This window comes from Meleagris gallopavo, chromosome 5 (genome assembly GCF_905368555.1).
Source record: "Meleagris gallopavo chromosome 5, MGAL_WU_HG_1.1, whole genome shotgun sequence".
Taxonomy (NCBI): domain Eukaryota; kingdom Metazoa; phylum Chordata; class Aves; order Galliformes; family Phasianidae; genus Meleagris; species Meleagris gallopavo.
Genome location: NC_139408.1, coordinates 44,649,954 through 44,672,814, shown reverse-complemented (window position 1 = coordinate 44,672,814; position 22,861 = coordinate 44,649,954). Strand labels below are relative to the sequence as shown.

The following is a 22,861-nucleotide window of genomic DNA, read 5'->3' as shown; positions in this document are numbered from 1 at the left end:
TGTTTTAGCCAAGGCACTTGTTAAACCCTCAGTATGAATTGTCTGGGAATCTCATAACAGAACCATACAGAAAGTTGGTTTCAGTGCTGATCCCAGATCCTGCTGTTTCTGCCCAATGCTGCATCATTTAAATATATTTAGTCTCCTTGACTGTGTTTTTAGACGTTGTTCATAGCAGGGAACATGTTTTGAGTGCTAAGTTAGGTTAGATTAGACAAGCACCACACTGCTTCTTTCAGTCAGACACTGCCTTTCTGTAGGGAGCAGGGCCTGCTTTGCTCTTCTTTGAGGTTCCCCTAAGTGAGAGGTTGCTGGGAGATTATAGAGGGTATGGACCCTCAAGGAACCTGCGCTTTTGTAGTAAATCCTAGCAACAGGGTGCAGAAAATTGGTGCTACAACACAGAGTTTGTAACTTAGGGAAAAGCGACTTGGAAACAAATGATAGGATGTACCTAAAATTATATATATACATATGTATGTGGGAGGAAAAGGAAGCAGAAAATCTGAGAAGTGATCTAGTGCTTCTTATTGAACTGTCTGGACGGAAGTATTTTAGCAGCAAGGATCTCTGTTCCCTTCTATGCTAGCCTGCTTGTGCTTTCAGTCACAGTGGCATCATGGAAAAAAGCTTTTTTATTATCAGTGGTAGGTCGAGGACAGCCAAAGAAATAAAATGGGAGAAGAAGCATTCGAAGAGCGTACAGAAACTACTCAGCTGCATTTTCTTCCTCTTCTTTGTTTTTCCCCTTTTCAGGTTATGAGGGCGTTTCCGAGTTTTTCACAGATCTCCTGAACCACATAGCTGCTGTCCTGCAGGGTCAGGCACCTGAGGTGACCCAGCTAAACCGTAGCAAGCTCCTGGCTGAGCAGACCGGCGGGATCATGGACGAGCGGATATGCTGTGCGAGCACGGGCTGCCTCAGCGTCATGGGAAAAGACTCCTCGTGGATTGTGGAGAGCGAGACCAACAGCTCAGTAAAACTGCAACACCAGAGACTAGGCTGCAACTCAGCAGTGTCCCCCAGCTTCCAGCAGCACTGCGTCGCCACGTTGGCCACGAAAGCTTCCTCCCAGTAACTTGCTGATGCCATGAACTGAGGAAAAAGCCACAGGGATACAAATTGTGGTCCCAGAACCAGATCAGGCTGTAATAGTACAATTGCAAAAACAACAAAAAAAACAAAAAACAAAAAACAAAAACAAAAAAAAAAAAACCAACCAAAAAAAAAAAAAAAAACCAAGAAAACACAAAACAAAAAAAAAAGCAAAATAACAATTAAAAGAAACCCACCTTCCATTTGATTTAACCTGATTTGCTGATGAAATGGTCTGAAAAGGAGAGGGTGAGAAAGTGATTCAGATCCACTTCATCAGATTCCAGTTGTAAATCTGTAGTGAGTTTACACACACGCATGGGATTTAACACTAGACCTTTCATTGTGGGAGGGTTGCTCTTTTGTTTCTATTGTTCTTTGTAATCACTGGTGACCAGCATTTTAAAATCGGACCTCATGGTATCAAGGAGATAATAATGTTGAAATGGAATGTATGAATGTAACAGTGCTAGAGATTTTTGCCTAAAATACTCCCGTTCCTTTTTCCAGCTAGGCCATTGCAAAAGAAAGCTCAGACAACTTCAGTATCGCTAAACCAAATCTCTTGCAGCACTGTCAGGGTATTGACAGAGAGCTTGCTGTGAGCCACAGCACTTTGATGGGACCGAGCATGCCGGCTGTTAAGGGCTCAGTACCAAGCAGCCACCCCAGTTCCTGCTTCACAGCTTTACCCCAGGCCTCCTTGCTTTAGTCACCAGCAGCTTCTGGCTACACTTGCCAAGAGTGAAATATGTCTGATCCAGGCAGACTAGAGGCTGAAAAAGAGGTGCAGGTAGTTAAATTGAGTGATTTAATTGATGAAACAACATTCTTTCCATCACCTGCTAGAAGAGCAGCTCATCTCTGAGCAGAGAATTTAATCCTCCCTACATTACACTTATGAGGATTCTGGGACAGCTCTGCTAAAAGGCTGCCAACCAGAGCCACGCATTCTCCTTACAGCAGTGCACCTGGGTGTAACACAATTGCTGCCTTCCACAGATCCACGGTGCTGCTATTTTTTCTTTTGCAAATGAAATGTATGCAGAATGAGTACCTTTGTGTGAGACAGCAGTTCTATGTAGCATATCGTGCTCCAGCTGCCAGGTGAGGCTGTCAGATGGGCTGTGTGGTAATTTACAGTGGTGCTTCACACTGTTTGTAAGCGATAGTGCAGCCACATTCTGTCTCTTGAGATGTGCAGTAAACCTACAGTGTTCACCTGCTTTTGCATCTTCTAGCATAGCTGCATTTTCTGCCATTGAGCATTCCTGCAGCTTTTGCCAATTCTGAACACTAAACTGAAAGTAACCAACTCTATCGGTGCTGAGAACGTAGACACTATTTTGGTAGACTGAGTGGCCTTCTCTTTCCCATATAAGCCCTAAAATGTATTTAAGAGGCGTGGTAGTAAGAAAATGTCCTTGTTCAGCTCATAGCTTGCAGGTATGGTAGTCTTTAGCTTTCTGTAGCAGATATTTATGAAGCACCCATCACTGCAGCATTTCATGCCAGTTTGTTAGTATCCTGTATTAGATTGAAAGGAAATGTATTACTACTCAAAAGGAGATGATCTAGAGCTTAAAGCTTGGGCAGACCATGGAGAGAGCAGTAAACTGTATAGAAAGTGTCACCATCCTAACCTGATTGTACTGGTCCTGGAGGAGAGGGCATTATGGAGAGCATTGTGTAGCAGTTATTTTATGTAAGCTCATTTTTCTCTGGAAGACACTGGGTTTGTTCCGCAAGTGCCATTGTAGGAAAATTTCTGTAGCTGGGTTTGCATTTCTGAGGACAGTCTACACAAGAGGGGAGGACCTCGTGAGTGTGGTACCTGTACAATTCCAGGGTGCACATAATTACAGCCAACTTCCTATTCTGTTGCAGACCAGCCCTGAGCTGGGCTCTCTTTGCAATCCCTGTATGCTTCGAGGCTGCTGAACCCCACATTGAGTGCAGCTTGCAGGTCTGGGTCGTAGTGGTGTGAGTGAGTCAGATGTACATAGGTGTGGGTTTATACGAGTATTCCTGATAGACCAAACCTTTCATAAAGCCGTGACTGAAATAAAATTGACATCTACAGTTTGGGGTTTGTTTTTGTTTGTTGAAAATAAAAAGTGTTTTTATGTTACGCGTGTAACAAAAGATACCCTCAGGAAGAAATTTGCCAGTGCTTATTTTTGTATGGTACTTTCTTGTAACCAGCTGGTGGAGTGTTTGTAGACTTGCCTTTTGCTCCCTTTATTATGGCTTGGGGTTGTTTTGTTTTGATTTGTTTTGTTTTTAATTTGGTGGTGGGGAAAAAGCGATGATGTTAAAGCTGGGTTAGTAACTCGAGACCTTTCAAAGTATGTTTACATGAATCTGAGTGTCGGATCCAATTGAAATGTCTGTATGCTGTTTCCTAGTTAGAACATCAAATGAGAATTTTATTTTCCTGGCTGCCTTCTGAATTTTGGTTGGCCTATTTTGCACTGCTTTATTTCTCCAAAATAAACTACTGAAATATAATTGTGCATTTTAAACTTGTTTACAAATGATTGTTAAAAGTTTATTTTGTAATTCTCTGAAGGCTTACAAAAATGCTATATTTAAATATTACTCCAGACCTTGGCTGTAAGTAGAGAAGAAGTTTAGGTCATTGGTGTGATCAGTGACATTTTTCCCATAGTCTGTAATTTATTTCTTATTTATCAAATGTATCTGTATCACTTTAATTTACCAGGTGCAGATATGCAAGTACCTGTTGTGATGTGGCATTACAATAGAGTTTTCTCCTAAATTACCATGCGATTGCTGTATTGCTATATTTCCTTGCCGAAATTGTTGTTGTGGCTCATATGTTAGAGTGCTGCCCAATCACATGGGCCAATCAGGAGACCAGTTTTTAAAAGCCAAAACTGTAAATTACCAAGTGTCCAGACATGTAATTACATTACTGCAAAACGTTCGAGCACACATATGTTGTTAAGCCTGTGCTAAAGTGCTTTTCTGAATTACTGCCTCATTTGATAAGTTTAGGATGGCTTTGATTTATGATAAGTTTCACAGTAGTTTAGTTCTTGTTCTGTAGTCTTTTCCTTTTTTTGTGTGTGTGTGTGTTTTTTTGTTTTGTTTTGTTTTTTGTTTTCTTTTAAAGTAAGGAGATGTACTAATATTAGACAATACCATATAATAGCCTCGCTCTTAAAATTGCAGACAATCTGAGGGAGATTTTCCATAACATCTTGTTTGAATTCTGTTATTGTGGGTTAGAAAAGGTTCTGCTGTGTTTTCAGAGGCATAGCTATTGCTGCTGTGTTGATTGGAGCAATTAAGTTAAAATGATGTGGTCACCAGTTAGCTTCTTATGGATCTGCTTCTTTTCTGCTTGACTGTTATCAGTCCACAAGAACACCATTATCTTGGCTGGAATGTTCTCCAGGTTTTGTGTCAGTGTGATGGAGGAGGTTTGACTGTGATTTTCACTATAATTATGTAGCTGACTTCAGAAGGTGAAGATTATCCCCTGTTGAGGAGAACTTGAATGGTATTATTAGTGCACATAATGCAAAACCATCACCACCATCCTCTCCCTCTAGCTGACACTGCCATGTTACATCGGGTTTGCAGTGACTGCATCAGGACAATTGGGTCATACAGAAAACCCAGTGCAGAAATGCAGCCTGACCACGTGTGCCAGGGGTGACACCCTTAGCCTGCAGCTGTTCTGCCTTTGGTAACCGTGTGTCTGGCTCTTCCAGACCTATTCAGACCATTGGAATGAGAAATTTGCTTGGAGATCCCCATTTGGAACATGTCAGTGTTTGTACAGAGGAGTCTGCAACAGCTTGCTCAGGTAAGAACCATCGGCTTCATCTGCTGTTCTCATAGATGGGCACGAACAAAGAGCTTCACCCTGGAGCCCCAGGAGAGAAGGGAAGTAAGGTGGATGGCTCAAGCTGAGGGGTGATGTTTGTTCCTCAGCCAACCGTGGGCTGTGCCCAGTCTAGTAGTGATTGCATGGGAAGTGCATGGATCGGAATGGCAAGGCACAGGCAAGAGCAACTGAATGCAGACGGCCAAAGGTGTTTGAGTTAACTGGCCAAAAAAAAAAAAAAAAAAAAAACAACAACCAAAAAAAACCAGCAAAACAAAGGGAAATGGAAACTTCTGTTTCCATCCAACAAAAAGAAATTCCGGACTTAGCAGCAATTCAGCTAACATGGCTTCCCCAAAGTCTTGGTGTGGCAGCAGTGACCATGGGTCAGACTTTCACACTCGCGTGCAGCCTTACCTTGCAGAGTGGTGCAGAAAATCCTAGGTTTGGGTTTGTTAGTGAATAGAGTCTAATTTGAGTTTGTAGTGGTCTCCCCATGTGCATACTGCAGGAGTTCACTTGCATTACTTCGCTAATTTTCATTTCCTCCCTCCTTCTGGTCAGAGATGTATTGATTTTTGTATTCAGTATACGATTACTTTATGGTGTTGCAGCTGTATGTTTCGTAATAGCAGGATGTGAAAATGCTTTGTGTAGATTAAAATATTTCCTTTAATATAATCTCCTCTCGCTTTCATGTGTGACACACGCATTGTGATTTTATTTGTAATATTGCTTTAATACTTATTTCAGAGGAATGTAACCTCCAGAAAAGTACTTCCCACATCTTCACTACCTTTCCTTTCCCTATTCACCCGATGTGGACCCAAGCCATCAAAAGTTGAGCTTCTGATGGAGTGGGTTTCACATCCTTTGTGGATGCTGTTATGTTTACATGGCCGCACTAATTGCTAACGTCTGTTGAAGTTTGAGAGGGTCCAGGTGCAGATGAAAGTGTTAGAATGGTAATTCCCTTGGCAACACAGGCATGATAGCATCTGTAGCAAGCACAGGCTCCAAAGTGGTCTTGCTGTGTATACAGGGAACTCTTGGGGTCTGGTCCATTCCTGCTGGTAGTACAGTTTCCCTGTGGAAGAAAAAAATCACTGTAAAAAAAAATGTACTCTGTGATGAAGAAGAGGGATGAGAAGAGGTAGGTGAGGATTGGGGATAAAGTCCTGGCCAGGGGACACTGTGATACCAATGGGCCAGGAGTTGGCTCCATTATTTTTATAGAAATCTTGGGAGATGTTTTCTCTCCGCCTTTCTCACCCTGAATCCACTGGGGCTGATGCCAGCAGTTGTCTGTGGGCCATGAGCTCAGTAGGCAGTGGCCTTGTCCAGCATGCCTGGAGTTTGCAGGGGGCTCCTGAGCGTTACGAAGTTCTGATTGATGGCCTGGAAATCTCTTAAAACTCTAGAAATAGCTGGGACAGTGAATGGAGTTGGTGAAATTCAGGTCTTCCTCTTCCATCCTTTTTAAAGAAACCCACTTTTTATTTCCTCCTTCGTTCTTTACACAGTAGTTTTTAGATATAAATTATTTTAACATTTTTGTGTGAAAAGTCATATATACATATATAAAGTTATTAAAAGGTTGACTATATGTTGAGTATAAAATAGTGATGACTTTGTTTCAGATGTTAGCAGCCCCTAAAAATGAGTTGTTTATCCTCTTGTAAAGTCAGTGCTGTAAAAAATAAATAAATAAAAGCTGTATTAGATGTATCTTTTATTATTTATTTCTCATGCAGTATGTGATACGGCTTGTGTATACCTTTGTGAGAACCATATACTAAGATGCAGTCATTCTTAAAATCAAGTAATAGTTCCTTGGAATCCCAGCAGTTCTGAGACAAGTGGCCCTTCACATGTGGATTCATGTTGGAATTCTCCTTCGCATGCCAGCTGTGCCGACTTAAGCATGGCTGAGGCCTAGGGACCATTCATCTGTGCCAGGTTTCACAAGTTTGTCAATATCTGTGTTCAAATCCGACTGTACAGTGTTAACACGTGCGTCTTGTGATTTGCTTCAGCCCTCTCTTCACTATGATTTCTGAAACGGGATTCCCATTTGGTACTTAAATTTACCTAGAATGATTTAAAAAAAAAAACATAAAATCATGGTTTACTGTAAAAAAAAAAAAAAAAAAAAAAAAAATAGAAATGTTTGCTATTTGGCATCTTACTTCAGTTGCATGACTGATCAGATCTGACAATGGAGATGGTGCTTTCATATAACAGCAATGATTTCAATGGTAATATGTTGTTTTTTTTCTTTTGCCAAGCACCTGTGATGGACAATGTTTTGGTTTCAACAGTAAAGCAATATGCAGTAGATATTGTGACATTCTCTCTATACTTGTTTTGAAGACAGAAATGTCCCTTTACAATAATGAAAATAAATGCCTTATAACAAATTTTACTTTGCCTTCTCTTTATGAGTGGGTAGGGCAGCGAGGGGAGCAGCTGAGTGTGAGAAGCTTCTTCAGTGTCATTGTTACTTTGGACTTTGTTAAACCAGCTCTACTAGTGAACGTGGCTGGTGTGGAATCGTAGAATGGCTTAGGTTGAAGAGGACCTTAAAGATCACCCAGTTCCCACCCCTTGCCATGGGCTGGCTGCCCCCCACCAGCTCAGGCTGCTCAGGGGCCCATCCAATCTGGCCTTGAGCACCTCCAGGGATGGGACACCCACAGCTCACTGGGCAGCCTATGTCAGCACCTCACTGCCCTCCAAGTAAAGAATTTCTTTCTAATGTCTAACCTATATTGCCTATATAGGTTATATATAAAACCTATATGGCTTAAAGCCATTCCCCTTTTCCTATCAAGTTTTGGTTGGTTTGGCTTTGATTTGTAAGACTAGTGGGAATAGACTATTTATGTAATGACTGCATAGCACATCTAGATGTCACTGGGATTCAGGCTGTTGCTGTGCTTAAGGATTTATTCCTAGTGCTGCCTTCTGGACTGATCCTGATGGGGAATTGTTGGTTACTCAAAACCTAGTAGGGTTTTTAACCAGGATTGTATTTTGTCTAGTGCAGGAGAGGTAGATGTCTCACCCAGCAGTATTAAATTTTGCTAAGCAACAGGCAGGTTCAGCCTGTGTTCATGTAAACACTGCCTGCAGAGCAGTGCTTTGTGTCACCTCCAAGGACAGAGCTGCTGCTGCTGGTGCCTTGCCCAGCCCTGAGCTCTGTCTTTCCCTTTGAAGAAAGTCTATGGGTCCCAAACATTTGCCTGGGCAGACATTCAGAAGCCAACCACCCAGCCCAGCCCAGCGATTGTCCAGCCCTCCAGCTGGTACCCTGCTTAAGTTCAAGGACATGGCTGCTCCTGCAGTAGTGCCTGAGGGGATGGAAGGGGCAGGATGTTGCCTCCCCTCTGCATGTCCCAGTTCTCCCCATGACTGTCCCATTTATGAATTTCTTATTAAAACCCACTCACGGTGCCTGAATAACTTGACCTTTTCAAATGTTCACCCAACACTAAGACTCCTTAGCTGCCACCTCAGCTGCATGGAGCCATCCAAGCGTTGTGGTGAGGCTGGGAGGGCCATCATGGTGGTGAGGGGATGCAGCCCACTAATATGAAAGCTTGCAAAGAAAGCAAAGAGCCCACCGTGGTTTTATTTTTCCTTAGATAAATTTTTTATATAGAATATATTACAGTCAGAGTTCTCAGCTTTTAATCAAAAGGTAACAAGTTATTGCAGTTTTACCCAGTGAAACTACCGGTGGGAGGAGAGCTTCCTAGAAAGCTCTCCTGTCTTTTAAAAAACAGAAAGGGAAGGAGGAAATAAAAATAAAGAAAAAGAGAGAAAATACAGGTGTAGGTCACACTTCTTGGCTACGGTAGCCCGATGGGGCGGGTGGACATCCGTAGGGGAGAAAGGAGCGTGGGGACAAGAAGCGGTGATGGGCACAACACTACTGCGAGGGAGGCAGGCCTGGCGCCCGTGGGGCCGGCGTCCAAGGCGCGGTGCTTCTGCTCATCGTACTCGGCATGAGACCGGGAATGGAGACCACGGTGGAGAGAGGCTGCGGCCAGCCCTCAGCCCCGCCTCAGCTCGTGCAGCTTGTGGGCCACGCGCTCCAGCTCGGCCTCGATGGCGGCAAGGCTCTCCAGCTCCTGGTCCTGCAACGAGAGCAGAAATGGGGCAACAAGGAGCGACAGGGGTGGGAAGTGCGGCTGGAGCCATGCCACCTGCATATTTCAGTGCCTGCTGCAGTGGGGAGATATGGCAGTGTTGCCTCAGTCCCTGCCAGCACATGTGGAGGCATTTGGGCCATTCAGTCCCTATTTCCCAGGAGCAGCAGGGTAGACCTCCTCCATACAAATCACACTGCTTTTGACCAAGAAGGATGAAGTGCTCCCAGAGCTGCTGTAAGGGCTTTGGGCTAGGAGGGAGCAGCCTTCTGCAGGGAAGAGACCTTCCCCAAAAGCAGATGATGGCAGGAGGCAGAAGGGGCAGGTGCTCTCTCCTTGCTCAGAGCCAACACATTTAACTTCGCTTTCAACCAACCTGACACCCTCCTGGATGCTGGTGGGCAACTTTTGGGCAACACTCCTCTGCGTTACTAAGGCAAAAAAAGGTGTCTTGGAGGCAAGAGAAATGCAGCAAACTGGCTACATTCCTGGGGACCTGAGCATGGCTTGTTCCAGAGCACTGCAGTACCCATTCCCAGCCTCTGTGTTCAGACCTCTGTGGCTCATATAAACTGGAACTGGGCTTCAACACCAAAGAAACAGAAACAGTTGCTCCTGGCTGCCAGGGGACATGCTGAGCTGTTGCATAACATCAAATGAGGCATGAGGGAATGAGGCATATTCAGACAGTCTCATATCCCTTGCAGACATTTCCACTCTAACACCTGCCCTCCCACTACAGTTGTCCCTGGTTTGCCTCCCCAGGAGGTATGAAACTGCTCATCCCATACCTGAGCTTGGGACAGAATTGACTATCCTGTGACTTGAAGGGACTTAGAGACACAAAACCCACATCAAGACTAGTCACTGTGTCCAGCACAGGCCAGTACAATGCTCTTGTCACATTTTTAAAGCTCTCTAGGGCAAGGAATATTTTTGCACTGATTACTAAATCTAGAAAAGAAACAAAGGCATAGACCAGTGGAAACCTCAATAATACCCAGGTCTGAAAAACTGGAAGAATCACCAAAGATCCCTGTAATATCACAGAGAACCAATATGGGCTGCATAACAGTTAGGCATCATCCTTATATTCCATTAGGACAGTTTGGATTCCCAAGTAATAACCAGAGAGGGCCTATTCTTAAGCCTATGTACACCAACCTCTGTTCTCCTGTTAGCACTGCCTTCCTCATCCTTCTTTTCTTCAGGCATGGGAGCAAGCGGAAATCCTTCACTGCTATCCTCCTTTGAGTGATGCTTCCATGACCTTCTCACATCTTCCTCTGGACTACTGAAGTCATACTTGTGAGACCTGAATGCCATTTTCATGGACCTGTCTGGGTCTTCTCCACTATCATTTTCCTCCATGCGCTTCTTTGATGTCAGCTGCTTGGCCAGCTCATCCATTTTGTTCCACCTCTTGGAGTTTTCCCACTCCCTGGAGGACTCATCCTCCATTTCCTCACTTTTGGCATCCCTGGACTGAAAGGTATCCTCCTCTGCCTGCATTCCCTCATCCTCCAGGCGATGCCTTCCTCGTCTCAGTACACGTGGCTGCTCTTCCTCCTCTTCAGAGCTCTGCTCATCTTTGCCAAATCCCAGAGCATCGTCATTACCTGAAAGAGCATAACACACACCACTGAGCATGAGCTTTAACCTGGTTGGGCTCCACCTTTGAACCAAGACTTGAGAGGTGATGTAAGGTGACTTAGTCCCCATTTTCCCAGGATTCTGGGATATCCACTCTCAAGTCACTGTCTCAGTAATGCGGACTGGAGATAACAGTCAAAATCACAGAGGATGTTCAAGGAAAGGTAAGGAATTGTCCCCACGTGACAAGTGAGCAGCACACAGCAAGGCAGCTGCAGTGTCTGTGCTACTGCCATGCATATGCCCATGGGTCAGGTGCTTAGGGGTTCTGGGTGACTGTCACTGGGGATATTTCTGTAAACCTGGTAAGCACCTGCCTGAACTTTTAAGGTCTAAAGCCTCTTATCAGCTTGTCTCAGCACTCTCATCTCACCCTGGATAGGTATCAGCACAGTCATCTGAGATACATACCATCATCTTCCTGCATCTCCTCAGCCTCCCCCTCCTCCTCAGCCAAATCAAGTAATCTCTCTGCTTCAGTAGGGTCCTCCTCTCCAGGAGCATCTTCTCCATCATCCTCCTGCTCCACGCGCTCCTCTGCTGCCTCCTCCTTGCTCTGCCCCTGGCCCTGCCTGGATGGCTGCTCTCCCTCCTCCTCAAGCTCCAGGCTGTTCCTGGGGCCTCTGCGCTGCTCCTCTCCTTCCCCTCGCTGCTGTTGCTCATCCTCACCCAGATCTTTGTCAACATGGTTGTCCAAAGCTGCTTCTCCCTGCACATCTTCTGCATCCTTGATCTCGTTGCTCTCTGCTTCGTCCTGGTCATCCTTCTCACCAGGGCTGGCATCCTGCAGCTTAGGTTCCCCTACCTCCAGGCTATTTTTTCCTTCTTCTCTCACATCTTCCTTTTGCTGGGTTTTCTGTGCTGCCAGCTCAGCCAGGGATGCTGTGGGCTGCTCCTCCTCAGGGTGCTGTTGTGCCACATCTGCAGAGAAGAGTGAGAAACAACACCTCTCTTGAGAGCTCACAAACAGGGGAGTCTGGGTGAAAAACCATCACACCCCTCACGGGCATCTCCTCCTCCCAACACGATAGCAGTGGACTAACCCTTCTTCCAGCAGCACTGCATGCCTCCAAATGGGCTAAATGTGGCCTGTTCAAATTTCACTGCAGGGACCATAACCTAATGTATTTCAAAGAAGGCTGTAAGACAGACGCACTTTGCTCTTGCACCTCTTTCAGGACAGAGTCATGACTCATCTTAAACACTAAGTACGGCAGCAAGGTGGAGGGAATCACTGTCATGTTGGTAACCTGAACATCACTGGTTACTACAGCTCAGAAGTGCCATGTTGTTTTATCTGGTACATCAGACAAAAGCAAACATAGGGTTGCTGGTGCATGTGACACCCAAGGAGAGGATGAGGAGCAGATGGACACACCAAGGCTATCAGAAAGAACATCCTTGTTTACAGCCTGCCTGGATTCCCCGGCAGGAGGCTGACACTGACCTCTTTGCTTGTTCTCATCATTCTGACTTTCAAGGACTTCAGAAAGTTCATCTTCAAAGCCACTTTTCTTTTGCTGCTGAGTTCTCTCATTGGCACCTGTGTTGGGTAACAAAAAGTAGCAAAAAGCAGCACCTTCTGTACTTTCAGCAAGTACAGACAGCAAAATAGCTGTGCTCTTTATAATTCTATGTGTATTTTCCGCAATGGACAAATCTGCCAAAGGGGAGCTGTAAAATGGGAGATGCATGAACCAACTGTGGTAACAAAGCCATCATCAAAAACATTATCTGCAGGAATAAAAAGGTCTCTGTGAAAACAGAGAGGCAACGTTGCTAGGAAAACAGCAATATTGATGGAGAACTAGGGAATAGGAGATGCTGAGCTGCAACACATTGAGGCCAACAAAATACTTAAGTATTGGAGTATTGGAGGATAATAATTGCCTTCTTCCAAATGCTGCCCACGTACCTGAGGTGAGCACTGGGAGTCCCTGTGCCCTCCCACCTGGTGATGGGACCCTTCTCCATCAGTGCTGGCTTCACGAAGACATCTGAAGAGAGTTTTGAGCTCAAGGAAGAGCTTGAGACCACTGCACAGTTGTCCTGGCAAGCAGTGCTCCCCACACTGGTCCATCCCAATGGTATCTGCATACTCAGCAAGCCATGCCTAACCCAGCTCATAGCCTGTTTCTACAACTTAACTCTAAGGCCAAAGACAGCAGTGCTGGCTCAGTTATCTCCAGCCTTACAAGGGGCAGGGCTGTAGGGTATGGGCTTTTCAGACTGATTAGGAACAGCTGAAGCCAGCACAGAGGAGAGCAAGGAAGGAACCTTTGTTTTTCCCTTGGGCTCCCACTGTCAGTCACTGATCTCGGTGAGAGCTCATGTTACGTCGTTACAAAATGGTGTGATGGGTTTAAGTCAAGGAAAGAACAGTGCGAGCAGGAGCTCCATTGTTTTGCATAGTGTGTATGGCAATAGAACACAACCTGCACAATCTGGTCTGCCTGGGCAGCAACCCAGAGCAAGGAAGAGGCTCAGGTTTCTTTCTTCTGGATCATCAGAGCACCTCTGGAGCCCAACTGGGCCACTGCCTGCTGTCCCCACACAATAGGATTTAGGCAAGGACCAAATCATTGCTTTGGGAGCTGCACAGTGCTCTCTCCTAACCTTGACATGCATTTTCCCTCTCATTTCTCCCTGCTGCCTCTGTGGCTTTCCTACTCTCTAGGCAATCTGGTGGCAGTGTCTCCCAGCCATCTCAGGCCGCTGTGCCATCAGGACACAAGGATGCCCTGGCAAGGCAGGACTGCCAGCTGAGTAAGCCATGCAGAAGGAGAAGGCAGGCAGGTAGCTGCAGCCTCAGCTGGACCACCTGGCTGGGATCCTCACCAGCTTTGAATTGTGCCTTGCCTGCAACCTGCAGTCCTATGCTGGGGACCTGTGAATAGTTTTCTCCCACCCCAAAATACATACACTCTCTAGGAAAACTGTATGTGGACACTAAGTTATGCTGCAAGTTATTTAAGTCATCAGATACATAGTAGAGTTATTGTAAGAATAGTATCCCTACACTTGCAGTGTTCACTGGAAATCCTGGAACTATGTTCCTTATGACACATTTTTATGATACTAAATTAATGTAAAATAAAACTACAAGAACTGTGCAAGGAGCTACAACTGATGAAATCCACCTTCCCAAACAACTGTAGTAAAACTATACCTTGAGCTGCAATTTCCTGAAGTTCCTTCAGTAAATTTTGGTGGCGAAGGATAGAAATGATTCGTTCATCTGGAATAGGAGAGGCTTGGTACAGAATGTGGTCAAAGACAACTTTCCACCACCCTTAGGAAATACAAAAGTACCCCAAATTCCATCTCCCTCCTCATTTATTCCTGCCTGTCCCCTGGTCTGATTTGCTGCATCTCTTGGCAGGAAGGAGGCTCAGTGGGGTGACCACAGGGAAGGTGAAATTGTTGGGGACCATTTGCCAATTGCCAGAGCATGTGTCAGACTGGGCCATGGAGAGCAAGACCCTGCTTCACTCTCTGCCTGATCCCCTCCTGCTGATACCCAGAATTAAATGAATATCTGTACCTCCTCTGAGCGTCTCTAGGCATTCCTCACTGATTGGCAGTGGGTTTGGCTTTGATAAAGTATCAGAGATGACCTCCACGATGCACTTCATCACCTAGAAAGAGACAAAATACGAACAAAAGCACTGCTTCTTTTATTTATTTATTTATTTTTCTTAAATCAATCTGTTATCTAGGCTGAAATGCAGCAGATGATGGCACAGATCCTTTTGCCTTTCTGATGGATCCAGAACGGAACGTTCAGTTCCCATTTTACCTAACAGAAGAACAGAAGGTACCGCCCTAAACTGAGCAGTGAGCAAGTGACACATGGCAGCGGAAAGAGCTGCTTTGACACAGCTGAGGATCTGATGACTTCAGCCTACCCCATAGGCTGCACATAAGGAATGATTAAAGAGATACTCAATAGATGCACACTGAACTCAAATTCACCATTTTTAAAGTCAGTGTCCCTCAACTTGTACCTCACAAAAGGACTCAGTGGGAGGCCCCAGAGAGCAACAAGTGTCTGTAGCTCTTATTCAAACCCTGAGGAGGACATTCTGCTTAGACTGCAGCCAAGCATAGAGGGTGAAGAAAGTCAAATCGTACTCTCAAATGCAGTTGAGAAATACTGCTCTAACGGTCTAGAGAAGGGCAACCCACTCTGCAGAAGTTCTTGACTTCCTGGATGAAATAAACTCATTATAAACTGGAAGAGCTGAACATGGAGTCAGGTCATCTAAAGGCAAGGAAGTTCCCATACATTTGCTACTGCCTGAGGCAGCTTTCCAGACTGGACAGACACTGGGCCTGCCCTGTGCAGAACCCTTTTCTTCCATGTATAATGAGAAGGCATCATTTTCATCATCCCCACTCAGCCCTAGCTCTTCACACAAGCAGCCACTTAGTGCTGCATGGCTGGGTTAGCTGATCGAGGGCAGGCAGCCCTAAGGGCCTTCACCTCCCTCACAAGGTGCCATTCTCAGGAGAGCAGAGCGCTGTAGCTGCAGTAGAAATTAGACACCAGCCAGCAATTCCCGGTCAGCTACAATGTCACTCATTCAAGCAATTGGATATATTTATTGACCAGCCCGAACGGGCAAATTTTCACTCTGTAAGGTAATTCTCTCTGTAAGGAGAGAATTCTGCTTTCACAGGATACAGACAGGAAATCTTGAACTCTTTATCTATCTGCACATTTTGAGGGGATTTATTGCTGAATTTAAAATGTTGCAGGAAAGACGTAACGAAAAGAAAGAAGGGATATTTCTCCAGTATCATTCTTCAATACCACAAACAGCCCATTAATATTGATTTTAAATGACCTAGTGACAATTCGATCAACCATTAAAGAGAAGAAAAAAAAACCCAACAGATTCTGATACTTCCTTTCCACATTTTCCAAAGTTTGGAGCCTTTTTTTTTTTTTTTTTTTCCCCAGTAGAAGTATTTGATGCAGTTCCTGAAGTAGGCAGTTTCTCATCATTACAAATGAGAACCTGTCTAATGAAACACCCTGAACAAGCTTCCTGAAGATTTCTAAATGACTTCAGGACATTGCCAGAGCACAAAGAAAAGTAACAACCACCACAGAAATCTGGCAGCTCTTTGGAGAAATAATGTAGCTTAATGAAATGAGGAATGCAGTCCAACAATTTCCAGAACTTTCTGTAAGATCAAATCTTGCAGAGTAAGGTTTCAAAAGGTCATGATGGAACAACCTACAGGAAATGAAGGAGAGCCTTTCCAAAATCATAGGATGGTTTAGGCTGGCAGGGATCTTAAAGATCATCCAGCTCCCACTTCCTGCCATGGGCTGGCTGCCCCCTACCAAATAAGGCTGCCCAGGGCCCCATGCAACCTGCCCTTAAATGCTTCCAGGGATGTAGCACCATAACTTCTCTGGGCAGCCTGTGCCAGAACCTCATCACCCTCTGAGTAAAAAAATTTCCACCTAACATCTAACCTACACTTCCCCTCTTTCAGTTTAAAGCAATTTGCCTTGTCGACCAGTCCTCCCTCTTGCTTGTAAGCTCTCTTAAAATTTAAAAGAATTTTAAGAAATTCAGACTGAAATTTTCCCATCGTTGTCCTCTAACTGCGAGCATGTAACTAATCCTTAAGACTTTGTCACATTGTCCCTGCACAGAAATTTTCATAGGAACACAGCCTTACTAGGAAAGATTTCACCACATTTGAACTCAACTATGCTCAGGCCCTTTCTGAAATACATGCTTGCAGGTGAGAAATACTGCCTTTTGAATGTAAGGGTAGGCATACGTCAGGCATACATTAACTGCTGTGGTCATGTGCAACTCCCTTGGTGCAAGGAAAGCTCTCTGAGTTTTATCTCAGCTCAAATCCATTTCAGTGCAGTACCCAAGTTGAGGACAGGCTTGGAAGATAATTCTTCCTTGGGAGAAGATTTCCATGGAGTTGCATTAGTTTTTGTAAAAAGTAAATGTAGCTTACTGGGACTTGCCATATTTTACAGATAAAGCATATCATGGAATGGATTTCTCAAGGAAAATTGTGGAATTAATAGATTTTCCCATGGAATGTCCAATGAGCATCCTGCTCTGGCCCAGCTCACTTTAAGGGGCAAGCATTTGCCTGAGCCTCATTTCTCAGTGTACAGCCTGAAGCAGGCACCCAATGGCTCAGCCCTAGGAAGGGCTAAGCAGGCTAAAGGTCTTAGCTGAGCAACAGCTCCTCAGGCCCAGGTGCATCTGACAGGAGATGAGGAGGAGTTTCTCATGACACTCATTCTGTAAATAACAGTGACCAGAGACCATACTCTAGAATGTGTGTCTGAGAGTAACACAAGTGTGCTCTCTCCTAATGCTGCCTGGGGAAAAACCCTGTGGGCTATAAGATTTCAGGAAACAAAGAGGTTCAGAAAGCAGAGGGGAAAGGGCTGGTGTTTGCTTTCCGTACATTGACTCCTGTAGAAGTCTTAATTTGGACAGTAAAGAGATCATCTCATCTGAAAAAAATACAGGTATTGTAACATCAGGAAGGAGATGGGAGGATTCTGCTGCAGATCAACACAGGCAAACATAGCTATCCAAGCATTCAGCTGCCAAAAGCCAGTTGGAGAGTGCACATGTGTGTGAAGTACATCAGAGGGATTCATGGATGTAGGTACAAAAGCCCACAAAGGAGGGCTGAAAAGGTCAGTCAATTCATATACAGTTTGTATCCATCCTGACAGAATGAACAGTAGCTGAGGACAGATTAGCACTCTGAGAGTATCCAGTTGCCTATTTTTCAGGCACATAGAGAAGTAACACACCACATGCATACAAAGGCAGACAGATGTATACACGCCCCCAAACACACACAGTCCCAGGCCTGAATCATATCTCCCCCCTACTCTCCCCTGAGTCACCTCCTGTTTGAAGCTTTGAAAAGCTGAAAGTAGGAGGACCAGAAAGGGTCATACCCAACCTCCATGCCCAACCTCATTGTGCTCAAGTACCCAAAAGTAGAATTGCAAAGGGTAAATCCTGGCAGGGAGGCAGTTGGGGAGGATGGATCCCGATGTGGGGAATTCTCATGCAAATCCCCCCAGCTGTCACTTCCTACAGGGTGTTTCAGTAGGAGCAGCCAAGAGTAAGCTAGGTAAGTGGAGGTTAATTATCGCATCCTTCAGCTTTGCTTCCCTCTTCCACTACAGGTTTATTCTTACCTTAGTGTCCCCTTTATTCATTTCATTTGTCACAGGAAGGGAGATAGCTGCAAAATGAGGAGAGGGCAAAAAGAAAGAGCTTGTTATTCCCTGCCTCTGGGAGACAAGCATAGAAATCCTATCCTGCTAAAAATGGGAGCGCAGGAGGTGGGAATCTGGCTCTGGTTGAAATGGCCCCTGGGTGTGCACACTGTGCCTCCCCCCGTTGAGGGGAAGGGAAGGGAAGGGAAGGGAAGGGAAGGGAAGGGAAGGGAAGGGAAGGGAAGGGAAGGGAAGGGAAGGGAGCCTGGTGGCTCTGGCACTGGGGACCGGCAGGGCACGGCGCGGCCCTCGGGCAGTGACCTTGCGGCAGCCGCTGTCCGCGGTGCTGAAGCGGCCTCGGCTGTCTCTGTCCGAGGTACGCGGGACGCGCGGCGGAGATACAGCGGGGTGGGGGCGGCTCTGCCTGCAGTGCTGCGGAGCCCCGGAGCAGGGGAGGGGTCGCGGAGCTCGCTCAGCCCCACTTACCTGGCACGGCCAGCAGCAGGACGGCGAGAAGTCTCGGGCTCATGGTGCTGACGGGGTGCGGGGAAGGAGATAGGCAGAGCTTTAGTCTGGCCCTGGTTTGGGGTCTTCGGCGAGGTGCTGGAGGCAGACCAGCACTGTGTTTGTCTGCGCCAGTGTCCTGGCTGAAGATCCTAGACGGGGCACTGCAGCAACCGGCTCATTTATATATGTCAGCCCCTCGGAAATGGCGTCAGGAGGAAGCCACCTCCTCCTCTTTCCCTCCTCCCCTCTCACGCAGCCTGCCCATTAACCTCCACCACCTGCCGAGTACTGAAGGAGCAGCCACACTCCAGGACCCGACACAGCCACCCTGATTCCTCCGGCTATCTGGGAAAAATATTCCCGTAGCAAGATATCAAGCTCGAGTTGCTCTATCTTCTTTATACACAGCAGGAGCAGGATGATTATTCACTTTACGAAAGTGATAAGAGCTCACCCAACAACAGCCATCTACAAGCAGTTCTGCATATGGTTCATTTATGTACATACCAGTGGTCTGAAGTAAAAAAAGCCACTTTTTGTAACCCAGCCAGCATAGCCATCTGTAGGCGGATTTGCCCACTAGGGGTGCTCTTGCCTTCCACTGACCACAAAGAAAGCCTAGATAAATAGCTTAGAACAGATGTTGATATTTTTAGATGGCTGATAGATGTCTCCATTAAAAATAGGAGTGCCCATAAGACTGGTCAGTAGCCAGAGAACTGGTCACCACGAAGCCAGTTTTGCCAATGGAGATGACAGGTTCCAGCTATTTGATGAAAGATTTGTTAGGAAGCAGGATAACAGTAGGGTAAATAGCAAAAGTTGTTGAGGTTGTTATTCAGCTACTGTGATTCTGCAATCAAATTTTAATATGCTGATATCCTTTGTTTAGTAGTTCACAACAAATTATAACATCACACTATACTCTCACTGCTGAGCACTGCAAAGCTGGACTAACCAAGATTACTTGATCACAGCACATAGGAGGGAGAGGAAAAAATGAATTGGACCAATCTCTTAGTCACAAGCATTACTATGTCCTTGACAAAATGGCTGTTTATTCTTTGGACGTTAAATCTATCAGAGCTGCCCTTTGAATCTCTTTTGGAAGCATCTGCAATGTTCCTTTAGGAGATGGTGAGAGGTTTATTCACTTAAATGTGCACCCCTGACACTCAGTGTCTCTGTTATGCAAGGGATCATTATCCCTAGAGCAATTTCAGAGATCACAAAAGTCTAAGACTTATATTAGAAAATCAAATTCAGAAAAGTATACTGCCCTGTTACACTCACTGGAGAGTCCTATACTCAAAGAGGAAGTGAGAACATACTTGTTCTAAGATGACAAAAACTCTTCTACAAAACTAGAGAATACATGGATTTCCAGTATGCCATGGAGATGTGTTCTCAAATGTATGCTCAAATGTCCTCTAATATCTTCTAATATCTGATCTATGCCTCAAAAGACAGATTTAGATTATAAAAGCCCACTCATACCCACCAAAGTTCCCCCTGACTGTTGCATTTTCTATTTAATGGCAGAGAAAAGCTGGCAATAAATCAATCTTCTGAACAGAGTTTGGTGGACAACATTGATTGATGGTTATATGTTTATAAGACCATGAAATGAACATCCATGACAGTTCTTGTTGTATGGGGAACCTGAACCCTCCAGGAACAACAGACATCCTTTCTGTATGTGTGTTTATTTGCATTCTTGGATTTATCAATTTATTTATTATCTGTTGTCATATTCAATGGCCTTCTACTCCTTCAGGGTACACCAGAGTATTTTAGTCTGCAATTATAAAATACTGAACATTATTAAGTTTGTTAATTCCTATGTATTTCTAACAGAAAAACAGATTGATCTGTTTATCAGGCTATATTTACCTAGTTAATATTTACTTATCTTTACACATAAACACTGATCTTATTAGGATGATAAACTGTCTCAGTTCTAACCCAGTTGCTTATACAAAGCCTTTTTCTTCCCTGAGGCCCTGTTTAGTGAAATATAGTAGAACATGCAGTGTTTGTGACTATGTATTTTCCTCTCTCAAGCTATGGTCTTGCATCCTTTAAGTACATTGCAATGGAGAAACTAAATATTTTCCAGGTATGGCATGAGTTCTTCCACTGTAGTAGCATGCTGGATATTAATTTTTCTATTTATTGCCCCAGGGCAATGGATATGAAATTGTTAATACAGCTTCTGCTATTGGAATTTGTCTCATTAGGCACAGCTATATTAGGAACAGTCAAAGTAAAACGTGTCAGGGAAAGATTTATGTCAAAGAGCAACAGTGATCAAATAAAAAATTGGAAGATATTCTGCCACACAGAGAAAGGCAAAGCCAGATACAGACTTCAAGAGAAGAGCAAGTTTGTAAATGTCTTAAGTAGCTTGTTTTTTAGTATATGGAGAAAAGGAGTAGGTCCTTAGTGGCTGACAGTGATGATGATAGGCATTTCTGGCCAATTGCTGTTTCATTAAAAAGGCTGTTTAAGTCTGTGGAGAGAAAAAACTATTTTCCTTGTAACTGTCTGATTTCTAGTGCATGATGTGTGGTAAGAATATGGAGAGCTATATGCCATTATCTGCTTACAGTCATTAACACAGTATGTGCAGATAGGCAGGGTGATGAGTTATTGTGGTAGAAAAAGGATATTTGCCTTATTTGCCTGAAAGGTGATTTGAGAAGGAAATGCCTGAATGAAGGAAGTAGACAGCCAGTGCTACTGCATAACCCAAGCTCTGGGCTGAGCGAACAACAGAGCAATCCAAAAAGTCATATTGTTATATGACAAATATCATTTGGCTCAAACGCTATTCTTAGTCAATACATAGAGCAACCTATTTCCCCAGAATTTAGAAAATAAAGCCAAAGGATCTGGAATATGGCTCTGAGTGAGCTACTTTGAAAGCTTAATTCTCTAATTCCTTGGCTGAAACCGGAATAAGAACTCATCCTTCTCTGGTACTTGGAAGTACTGACACCACATTTCAGACTGCTATGATTTTACAAATCTGGAAACTGAGGCAGAGAAAAAGTGTCATTTTCACAAAGATATTTAAAAAAATCTGAAGCCAAGGCACAGCTATTACCTGCACCGGTGCCAAACAGGCTTCTAAGCAAAAAATTAACAATTACATTGTTGCATATGAAATCAGTCGATAACAGACTGAAAACCTGAATGTAATCTCACTGACAAAGTAGTAGCAAGGCCTACTAAAAACTTCAAATCACACCTCCTGCTTTACATTAGTCAACTATGCTCACTTCTCAGTTCCCTGATACAAGCCACTCTCGTATGCCTGTAAATAGAAACAAGTTTCAATGCTCAGACTGCTGTTGTGAACATCCATCTACACAGCTAAAAGGCACTCCTCTCCTCTTTTCCAGGTCAGAGGCACACTGATGTTGATTTATTTTGATTTTCTTCATCTAGACTTTGATTGCACCAACTTGAACTTAATTGATTTTCTTGTTCAAAGTTTTACTTGCACACAATCAGCAAAGCCCAACACTGTGCTCAAAGTTGACAGTGGCTGCTGCTCTATCTGTTTCCATCCTTGCCTGGCATGTACAGCTCTCATTGGGCAGATGAGTTATGTTCCCTACTGGGAGAAGAGACTTCTCCATAGCAATCAGAGTATACCATCTGGGCTCCCTTATGAAGAGTTTATATTTCAATATAGTTTTTCTTAACACCATTCAAACACCAGCCTGGAAAAAGTCATACTCCCCCGTGCTTTGGTCAGTGTATCCAACACTTACAGCAAGACCTTGCTTATTCCTGTAAGCCCAACTGAATCAGTAAAAAAAGCTGGAAATGGGGGTTCTCCCCAGCCAAAATAATCTCCAACAGCCTCCTCAGGAAATTACTGATTATTCCATGCATATGATTTTATTTGACTTGTGATAATGAAGTCTATGTCATGCTAATGTAAATATTAAGTAACCCCAAACAATTTTCCAGTTCTAGAATGGTCTTCAGCAAATTAATGAGAAAACCGCTTATATTACTCAATGTTTACTTATCCCCAGAGTAAGAAACAGATAGTCCTATTTATTGCCCTGAGGCACTGACAAAATTTGTGAGAGTTAGTGACGACAAAAAGGCACAATTAATTAGTTAAGGGGCTTGATTTTCTATTTATTTGTTTGTTTACTTAAAATAAAAGGGAAAAACTGTTCTTTAAATGGAAAATATGGAATTATAGGTTTGGAATTGAAAAATTTACATAGATAGACTTAGCAAATCTTTTCTCATTTTTAACCTTAAAATAATATGGGGAGAAAAAAAACTACCACCATCACCAACCAACCACAGTGAGAGTGATTCAGGAC

At 44.3% G+C, this 22,861-nt stretch overlaps 2 protein-coding genes across 2 annotated transcripts in view; one reads left to right on the top strand and one right to left on the bottom strand.

Moving 5' to 3' along the window:
• The window catches only part of ITPK1 (inositol-tetrakisphosphate 1-kinase), a 135,481-nt gene extending 128,106 nt beyond the window's left edge, over positions 1–7,375 (top strand). Inside the window, exon 11 of the mRNA XM_085225530.1 lies at positions 757–7,375. Within this exon, the coding sequence (XP_085081656.1) occupies positions 757–1,079 (323 nt within the window). The 3' untranslated portion in view covers positions 1,080–7,375. The remainder of the gene's footprint in view (positions 1–756) is intronic.
• CHGA (chromogranin A) lies at positions 5,173–18,673 on the bottom strand. Its single transcript, XM_003206670.5, has 8 exons — positions 18,486–18,673; positions 17,979–18,025; positions 14,307–14,400; positions 13,932–14,000; positions 12,210–12,305; positions 11,174–11,683; positions 10,274–10,728; positions 5,173–9,097 (listed from the first exon to the last, which is right to left on the bottom strand). Exons 1-8 carry the CDS (start codon positions 18,526–18,528, stop codon positions 9,014–9,016), a joined length of 1,398 nt encoding a protein of 465 aa, XP_003206718.1. The 5' UTR covers positions 18,529–18,673; the 3' UTR covers positions 5,173–9,013.
• Positions 18,674–22,861: the final 4,188 nt, after the last annotated feature.